Source organism: Eurytemora carolleeae, unplaced genomic scaffold (assembly GCF_000591075.1).
Source record: "Eurytemora carolleeae unplaced genomic scaffold, Eaff_2.0 scaffold105, whole genome shotgun sequence".
NCBI classification, from domain to species: domain Eukaryota; kingdom Metazoa; phylum Arthropoda; class Copepoda; order Calanoida; family Temoridae; genus Eurytemora; species Eurytemora carolleeae.
In genome coordinates, this window is record NW_019396058.1 from 310,792 (window position 1) to 320,964 (window position 10,173).

General features: G+C 36.9%; 1 protein-coding gene across 1 annotated transcript in view; it reads left to right on the forward strand.

Moving 5' to 3' along the window:
• Nucleotides 1–3,530: 3,530 nt before the first annotated feature.
• LOC111707790 (importin-5) overlaps nt 3,531–10,173 on the forward strand; it is a 12,684-nt gene continuing 6,041 nt past the window's right edge. The window contains exons 1-9 of the mRNA XM_023480949.1: nt 3,531–3,645; nt 4,940–5,092; nt 5,567–6,313; nt 6,477–6,602; nt 7,280–7,410; nt 7,707–7,874; nt 8,071–8,143; nt 9,046–9,161; nt 9,983–10,121. Of these exons, the coding sequence (XP_023336717.1) occupies nt 3,571–3,645; nt 4,940–5,092; nt 5,567–6,313; nt 6,477–6,602; nt 7,280–7,410; nt 7,707–7,874; nt 8,071–8,143; nt 9,046–9,161; nt 9,983–10,121 (1,728 nt within the window). The 5' untranslated portion in view covers nt 3,531–3,570. The remainder of the gene's footprint in view (nt 3,646–4,939; nt 5,093–5,566; nt 6,314–6,476; nt 6,603–7,279; nt 7,411–7,706; nt 7,875–8,070; nt 8,144–9,045; nt 9,162–9,982; nt 10,122–10,173) is intronic.

The following is a 10,173-nucleotide window of genomic DNA, read 5'->3' on the forward strand; positions in this document are numbered from 1 at the left end:
AACTGAATGAACCCCCCCGGCCCTCCCCTCTCCTATCAATTTTGTACATGGATCTTGAATTGTGAACAAACGCCATCCAAACTTGTTTTGCGGCGTGCGTGCTACTCAATTGGTTATCAGCAATAAAAAAATTCTTTGAAATAAGACCATATTGACCTCTGATAATGGCCCTATCGTGTACAGTATTGTTAGATTTCTTTATTGCTCCTCAGTTTCGAAAATAAATCTTTAAGTAAGTTAAGTAAGTAAGTACTTCACCAATTTAATGACTGAATTTCATGATTAGAGTAAAATACTAAAAGGTCGGGCTGCCTGTTTTCTAAAAATAACCTAACCCCAACCAAAGTAACATCTATCTCTATTTAGAAAATATTTTCAGAAAACCTTTTCAGTGTTTAGATTCTTATATTTGCCTACTCGAGTTCATCATCTACAACAAAACTAATTAAATGCAAAGAAAGAACAAAAAATTAGAAAAATTGGTCTCAACCCAACCACTAGTGAAAATGAAGTATTAAGTTCACTAAGTATTTCTAGCGCTTCGACATTGCTAACTGAGGAGCGCGCATGCGCAAAGGTTCAGGACTTAAGCACTCTCCCTGGTCCTATAGAATTTTTTGACCCCCCCCCCTCCTATCAATTTTGTACATCCCCACTTATTTTAAAGCCTTTTGGCAAAATTATTAACATTAATCTATTTTTAAATTAGGGTTTGGTTAGGTTAAGGCAATTTCTGGGCCAGCGCTGCGACTAGGTCAGGCTTGGGGCCCGAGTACCGTGGCTAGGACAGGCTAAGGGACCGGGCTCTGTGGTTACATGACCGATAATATCTATGTAAGATCCATATAATACATATGAAAACCATGTACAAAATTAATAGGGTCCGCCCTAGTTTACGATTTTTGGACCCCCTCCTAAAAATTATGTACATGACCACTTTTTCAACAATTTTCAACAAAATTAGCATATATTTAGAGTTAGGTTTAGACACTTTCTGGGCCGAGCGCTGCGGTTAGGACAGGCTAGGGAGCCGAGCGCTGTGGCTAGGACTGGCTAGGGGGCCGAGCGCCGCGGCTAGTACAGGATAGGGCATTACAGCCACATGGTATACAGTAAATCAATTTTAACTTCATTAATTGCACTTGAACATTTATCCTGATACTCTAGAAAAAAATATGCGCTCAAAAAATTTACCTCCAGAGCCTAAAATGTCCGAGCTCGCGCGCAATAGAAGAAAAAATCTGAATACTTATTTGCTAAGTTTGGGTTAATTCAGAATAAAAGTAGCATGAGATACATCAAACTATAGCAAAATAATGAAACAGCCGGCTACTAGCGCGCCAGTCAGAATGTTCTAATATTTATTTTGACCCCAGGAATGAATTCCTCGTGCCCAATTACCTATAAATCGACATACAACATGTAAATTCTCTGTGCTAAGATGACCATAATGTAACTGTCGAGGCTACTGGCGCGCCAGTCAGAATGCTACAATGTCTATTTTGACCACGGAAATGAGTTCCTTGTCCCAATTTTGCTGTAGTTTGATGTATCTTATGCTACTTTTATTCTGACTTAGGCCAAACTTAGCAAAAAAAGTATTCAAAGACATTTTCTTTTATTGCGCGCGACGGACATTTAAGGCTTTGGAGGTGAATTTTTTGAGCGCATATTTTTTTCAAGAGTATCAGGATAAATGTTCAAGTGCAATTAATTAAGTTAAAATTGATTTACTGTCAAAAAAGTCGTATTTTTTCACAAAAAGGGCGCGAGCGCACTTTTGCTCAGATCCGTTCAAAACCAAAAAATACATGTGATATACATAATTTTAAGCTCGCATGCAAAAAATCAGCCTCCTAGGACAATGCTAAGTTATGTTTATACACTGTTTAAATTTCTGGAGAGTAATACGTTTCTTGCCCCTCCCCCCCCTTTATTTCAAAATAGAATGAAGACGACAAACTAGATAATCGTTAGAAATGCAGAAAAAGATTATATACTTTTAATTAAAAATAACTTTACGATGATACAAAAAAATTTAAAGGTGGTAAAACTTGCAAATGCAAAATGTCATTCTAATTCAATATTTATATTTCTTGCGTGTGTAGATATAATAATTACAGCGTAGGTCACTTTTAATTAGGGGAGACAGTAAAAAATGATATTATGGAGTAAAACTGCCCTTTGATGACGGGAATTAAAAAAGTGGTGGACTACGTTAAAACATGTTATTGCATTTTCATGAAAAATCTCATTGAAATACTAAAAACATTGTGCGTTGTTGCGTAGGTCCATTTTAAAGTTTAAGCTTAAAACAGCAATACAAAATAAACATATACTATAAGGGCCGTGAATAAGATCAAAATTGCATTTATTAGTAATACTTTTGTTTGATCCAGTGCCATATGTTGAAAAAAAATTCAAAAATCATGCGATTTCCCCCAGAATAACACATTTTTTGCTCCTTACAGGGTTCGGAGATTTTCCACGGGGTTCGGAGACTGTTTCTGCAGGGTTTCGGAGACTTTTCCACGGGGTTCATGGCTGCTTGGCCTTCCCTCCCTCATGCAACTATCATTCTATTTTCTACTAGCTCAATCATTTCATTTAAGTTATAGGTTATATTTTAGATTTTTATTTAATCTGATATTTATACGTTCTACCCAATTTGATTTAAAAACTGTGCAAAAAACTCTTCAAAACTTTTTTTCTTATAGTCAATCAATAAACCTAAAGCTTAGAATAGGGGAAAGGTTTACTCAATCCGCGCTTGGGAATTAAAGCAATATGGCAGTAAAACTATAGAGAAGACATGCATCATTGCCCTTCGACCACCGCCCCCTCCCCGAAATATAAATTAGAACGTTTATCCAGGGGCGTACGCGGGCTTTTGTTTAGGGGGGGTCACAACGTGCGCGCTTAAGCGCGCAAAAAATTTTTTTTGGCCCCCCCCTNAAACATTATTCTCCGTGTTCCACCATTCACCTGAATCAATCTGTATCAATATTATACTGGAGAATATGTCCTGAGGTGATAGTGAGACCATGGTTCAAGATTACTCCTTCTCAAGGTTTTCTTTTATCTATACTTCCTAAACCTTAATTTTTCCCCGAGGATAACGCTATCATTAAACTCACCAACTAATCTTTGAATAATATGATTTTTTTTCCAAGGATTGAGTCCATGTGTGACAAGCTCTGATTTTCTAATTCCTTTATTTTTGCAAACCTATTTTGTAGACCTTAGATATTCCAAACTATGAATTATGTTAATATTACAAATGTAATATTAAAAGAGCCTCCCCCATGGATGCCCCCCCTCAGCCTCTCAGGGGGGGCACGCGTAGAGGGGGGCGGGGGGGCGCGGCCCCCCCCCCTCGTACGCCCCTGACATGATATGTAACAAAGAATTAATAACTTAATGAAAAATATCTTTCCGTCTTCTTTCTTAATGTCCGCCAGTATGTTCCTCCTGAAACTTGCTGAAATCCCTCGCTTGAAACCAGTTTAGGAAATTATTTGAGTCATCTGCTATTCACAATAACGCGGGAAGGGCACATGTTGTTGTAAAATGGCGGGAGGGGACGTTCAAGAATTGCTTAAAGCCTTATTATCTACAGATAATGATATCAGAAGCAAAGCAGAGGTGAAAAGTAGTTTTTGTGATAAAGTTATTACTCCTGGCGAAAAAAGTTACTTGAAATATCTTATATCTGCCCTGCACGTTCTTCGTGTTAAGTCTAAAAATTGAATAAGTGCAATATAGCTTGATGTAAATCCTGTAAACTATAAATCATTTCTTATTCACATATATGCCATTTTGGTCCAGGGAGTAATTATTATTTATTAGAGGTTTCTTAGGGACTGACTTGACAATTGGGCCCTTGAAAGTTCTGTCCGACCATGTTTGAACAATGTATCCATGTTTGTTGTTTCAAATGAGGTTTCATAAAAATGACTTGCCCATTTCTACTGAAGGATAACTGATAATTTCCTTAGGAACTATTTTCGAACCTCCCCTTCCCCCGACCCCTCCTATCAATTTTGTACATGGATCTTATATGTTTACCATGGCTATAATTGGTGGTAATTTCCTAATATACGTTTTTGGACCTCCCCCCCCCCCCTATTAATTTTGTACATGTTGTATGTAAGACATGGATACAATTGACCATGTGGCCGCAACGCCAGGCCCCTAGCCTATCCTAGCCACGTCGCTCGGCCCCCTAGCCTGTTCTAGCCGCAGCCCTCTGCCCCCTAGCCTGTCCTAGCCGCAGTGCTCGGCCCAGAAAGTGTCTAACCTAACCTTACCCTAAATATAAACTAATATTTTGAAAATCGTTGAAAAAGTGGTCATGTACATAATTGATAGGAAGGGGAAGGGGGGGGGGGGCGTAAAAAAACTGTATACTAGGACGGACCCTAATTGGTCATGAGGCCGTAGCGCCCGGCTCCGAGCCTGTTTAAAAATCGTTCTCTTGGACAGACCCGGAGAACTTTGGAGAAATTATCAGAATTAGTAAATTTTGAAGGTAGTAAAATTATACTTTCTTCCACATTGTTGATCAGGATATCTTTTAGGCCCTCCTTAAATGGAGGGTCAAATGAAGATATGCTTACATTCAAGATAAGAAGGTCTTCTATCTTCGGCTACGAGTAGTGAACATTAGTTATTCTTCATGATAAATCGGGCTTCAATTAAATATCTTAGATACGATTCACACTTAGATGAGTGAAGTGTTGGTTGATCTGTATTTAAGGATATTAATCTCTTTTTATCTAACGCTCTTTGCGCAACACGGAGTTTTTTTAACCAAAGAGTAATTTTTTAACTATCTGTTAAAGTATTTTAGGTTATTATCAGATTTATTGGAAACATTTTCTAGAATCGGGCGTGAAATCCATAATTAAATCTCATTTAAATTTATATTTTTGCTTAGGAGTCCTATGAGTTGGTCCCGACCGAGCAGAAGGTTAACATCCTTCTCGGAGCAATCTCCAACACTACAGAGATTGCGGAGGATGGGCGCCAGCTCGCCTCCGTCATGCTCAGGAGACTTTTCTCATCAGAGTTTGATGAGTTCTATGCGAAGGTGCAGTTTTAGTTATTTGTAGATGTATACTTGTTAAACTTGTAACATCAATAAGAACAACACAAAATAAACTCAGTGAAGGACGGAAATAGATATCACTGTTTGGGTTGGATTTCATCATCGCATGAACTCCTTGACAGATTAGCCTAAAATTTTGCTTTAGAACTCGGTAGAACCACGAGAATGTTCTAAGCTCGAGTCGAAAATTCTTTTTTAAGTTGGATGATGGATGACGATGATGATGAAGATGGATGACTTTTAACAGCAAATTTAAAATTTCTCATACAAAGCTGGGTTCCCAAGCTAGTATTATCATAATTTTGATACTGCATGTTACTCAACAGTAAACTAATCATCAACACAGCCAATTTACTTTTAAATCAAAGAACATGTATTCTTAACAGTGATTCATAAACTAGTTTGTATTTATGTACGTTACCCTTACCCTTCGTTTTATCAGAATTTTTGTTTTAGCTGCCTGATGAGCAAAAAGCCCAGCTAAAGCATCAAATCTTGTTATGTGTGCACAATGAACCAAACAAAAACTGCCGAAGAAAATGTGCAGATCTGGCTGCTGAAGTTGCACGAAACCTCACCGACGACGACGGAAACAATCTCTGGCCGGAATTTCTAAAATTTCTTTTTGACTGCGCAAGTTCTGCTAACCCTGAGATAAAGGAGGTTGCCCTCCACATGTTCGCCAGTATACCCGGTGTCTTCGGCAACCAGGAAAAGCAGTATATCGACGTTATAAAGCAGATGTTGCTCGCCAGTCTCAACGATCCAACATTCGACGTAAGGTTCACAGCGGTAAAAGCCACTGGAAACTACTTAATGCTTCATGAGAAGGACTCTGCAGTGCAGAAGCATTTCGCCGACCTTCTAGGACCTATGATGCAGGTCACTGTTCAGTCTGTTGAAAACCAGGACGACGAAGCGTGCCTTAAAACATTAATCGACATTACCGAGACGATGCCGAAGTTTTTGCGACCCCAGTTGGAGCAGATCTTTCAGCTTTGTTTGAAGATGGTGTTGAACGAGGAACTAGGAGAGTCCTGGAGACATCTAGCGTTGGAGTTTATAGTTACTACCTCCGAGACTGCTCCTGCTATGGTACGGAAAGTAGTTGGTGGATGTATTGGAGCTGTTGTCCAGGCTTGTCTACAGATGATGACAGATATTGATGAGGAGGAGGATTGGTCAACCAATGAAGCACCAGAGGTAAATTATAAAATTTCAGACGAACGAATCAAAATTTTTCTTTCTGGATTTAACTAACTAAAATAATTATTGTGGAATTGTGAATTGTTTATGCTGTGCGCAAATAGTCGCATAATGAAGAAAATAGGATAACAATAAAAAAATAACAAATATGTTTGTGTAGGACGAGGATAATGACAGCAATGCAGTTGTAGCGGAGAGTGCTCTTGATCGTCTTGCATGTGGTTTAGGAGGGAAAACTGTATTTCCACACATCATGCAGCTCACTCCTACCATGCTTCAGTCACAGGTTAGATAATAAAAATGCTAATTAAGGTACCGACAGCTAAATATTTATGAGCTACTATTTAAAGATGTTTGGGAGTGTCGACCCCAACTTTACTAATTAATTGGATGTCTTCTTAATAAGACAAATAGCATACTAACTGTCCACAATAAACAAACTTCGTAAAGAAACATGTTTTCTCTAATTGTTTCTGAAAATTGGCTACCTGAGGCTCAGTTTTAAAAAAACATAACATTGATATTTGCCAGCAAATAACAGCAAGTTGGAAAATTCATTTGTCTGGGGTTTCACAGTGAAATTTAAACTTACTCTGAAATCCGTATAAAAATAAAGGACCATGTGGCAAAATATCAGCCACTTAAAAACCAACAAAGAACATCAGTAAAATTTCAATCGGCTACAATTTTTTATAACTGGGACTGAAATGTATGAAGTCTTTGTTGAACAACGACGGGTCAACAGCTCGCGTATCTTTTAATTGAACTTTGAATCGCTTGTCTCAAGATTTGAGCCAGTGAGCACTTAAGAGAAAGTTGAAAGTTCTGCAACCTTCCTCAAGATTTGAGCCAGTGAGCACTTAGAGAAAGTTGAAAGTTCTGCAACCTTCCTACAATTTTTTAATATCTTCCTTGTTAAGCTATTTAGATAGTTATGTCATCGAAAAAAGTTTTCTTTGTCAGGATTGGAAGTACAGACACGCTGCTCTTATGGCAATATCAGCATCTGGCGAGGGATGCCATAAACAGATGGAACCTTTCCTCTCTCAGGTTATGGACGGAGTCATAAACTACATTCAGGATCCTCATCCCAGGTACGACAATCCAAAAATTAAATTCCACCAAGATCAAGAATCTCTAAAATGAGGTTTATTTGAAAAAACTTCCATTATTTATTTCATCATTGTGTTATTTTCTCTATGTTATTTGGACTAAGTCGATCATACTTTAAAAATTTAAAAATTCTGTTAACTGTAGTGACAAACGTTTTAGATTGAGATAACAAATGGAGCAATTGAATTTAGAAAAGAAATTTATTCTTAAAAATGTGCAAATATAATATATTTAAATTGCAAAGTTTATTTTGTTTGATTAATTGATTTTTGTTCAGAGTAAGATACGCCTGCTGTAACGCTATCGGACAAATGTCTACTGATTTCGCGCCAGTTTTTGAGAAGAAATTCCACGCTCGTGTTCTTCCTGGCCTTCTCCTTCTGATGGACGACAACGCAAATCCTCGAGTACAAGCTCATGCTGGAGCCGCGTTGGTCAACTTCAGGTTATTAATAATTTACATACATTTAGTAAAAATAATTCACGATTCCACAAAAAAACTTAATTCAGAATATGACAGAATATATCATTTCGAACTGTCACTAAATTGGAATAAATAGAAATTGTGTTTTGGATTGAACTTATTAAATTGACTCGAAGTAAATAGTCACATTGAAATATATATTTTTTTCTTCTTTTAGCGAGGACTGTCCTAAAAATATCTTGGTTCCATACCTTCCACAGATAATGGAGAAATTAGAATCAGTACTTAAGGTAGGTTCAAAGCAAAACTAATCTTTCGACAATCCGTTATCCTCTCTTGTTAAAAGAACCTCGAAAGATAACAGAATGCTGAAAGCAGACCTTTTCTTGTACAGCTAGTACAATTGTTTATATCATTTTGAATACTTTCTATTCTTACTTGTGTTATTATTTTACTAACAAATGTTAGGATTTTCAATGAACTTTTCAGTACAGCCTTCGCCGACAACACAAATGTTACAGCAAAATTTAAAAACTTGAATACTCATGCAGACACCATAAATAAAGAATTAGAAAAAAAACTTCTTTGTACATGTACATTAATATCAATATTGGAATTGAGTCAATCGCCCACCGGAGGTCGATGCGTTTTCACTTAAGAAATATATTGCAATCAAAAAAAAATTCAAAATCGTCCATTGGGTTGCAATTTAGTATCGAAGAATTTACCGTAAGGCCACAAATTTTTTTTTGAATTTTCATGTTTCACATCATTTTCTTGGAATGCTTAATACAAATCTGAAAAGCGTTTAAAAAATTGAAAATTGAGTTAGTAAAAAAACTCATCAGAAACATTAACAAGTTAAAAACCGGAGTTTAGTACCCTATTTGGCTATAACTTAAAATTTTTAACATATTTAAAATTTAAAATCTGAATTCAGCAAGAAATTTTCAAGAAAATGATGCATCATATATAGATCTTTGATTTTTTTTTTACGGAGGGGGGCTTACAGCAATTTCTCTAATATTTAATCGTCAATTCGCAACCCTATGGACGATTTTGAAATGTTTTCGATTTCAATTGTTTTTAAGTAAAAACGCAGCGACCTCTGGTGGGCGGTTGGCTGATTTCTCACCCTAAATATAGATTACACAGAACGTAACTACCGTTGATATAAGACTGTTCTGTTTAGGCCAAGTTTAACGAACTAGTAGAGAAGGGAAACAAACTGGTTCTAGAGCAGATAGTCACTACCATAGCCTCAGTTGCAGATACAGCAGAGGATAACTTTGTGGAGCACTATGACAAGTAAGTTATTTTTATTGCAGAAATATACTTACGAATTCCAACTACATCATCAATACATTATCATCATAGTTTGTTGCGAGTTTTTTACATTTTAAGAAATTTGCTCAATCCTAGTACACAGGAAACAATATCACGTATCACGTATCACGTATCACAATTGATATATCCATAAATATTTGATCCATTCATGTCAAAGCTTGTGGTAAGCTCTATTTTATGTTGGCTAATGTCAAGTCCAGTGCTTGGGATCCATTTAATTTTGATACGGATCCGGATCCTGGATTCGCACTGGAAATAAAATAGATCCGGATCCAAATCCGGATCCAGATCCAGATTATTTCTTCAAAAATTTACTGATTTTTCTTAACAAAGCAGATGTTTCAAATTTTTTGTCTTATTCTTTCGCTTATTTTTATGCAAAAATTTAAAAAGCATTCAGAAATCAGGAAAATTTTATGTCGCTCTTTTTTTAAGTTCAAATTTTTTACTTTTAGTGTAAATATTTTTTTTTTGCAGTTTTTGGTTGATATTTTGCTCCTTGGATCCGGATATATTTTTGCGGATCCGGATCTGGATTCAGGAAGCCAAAATCTTGCGGATCCAACGGATCCGGATCCTAAGCACTGGTCAAGCCAGTACAATGTTTACTGATAAAAAGCTGGAGTCTTTCAGATAATTTCTCCTATTTCTCTCAAAGAAGACTTGTGAATCTTTTTATATTACTTACTATAAGCTACAAAAAGGAAACTCTCCCTACAGAGTTAAACTCTAATTTGAGCTATTTTGAAGAGGTGACATTAAAATTAAAATTTGTTGTTTAGGTTTATGCCCTGTCTCAAGTATATGATAGAGAAGGCAACTAGCCCGGAGCTCCGTATGCTGCGTGGTAAAACTATTGAGTGTGTTTCTCTCATTGGTCTAGCCGTAGGTGGAGATAAATTCTCAGCTGATGCTAGTGAGGTAATTTTTGTTCTTTGCCAGGTGATTGTTAAGTGGGGGGGGGGTGGGGGGT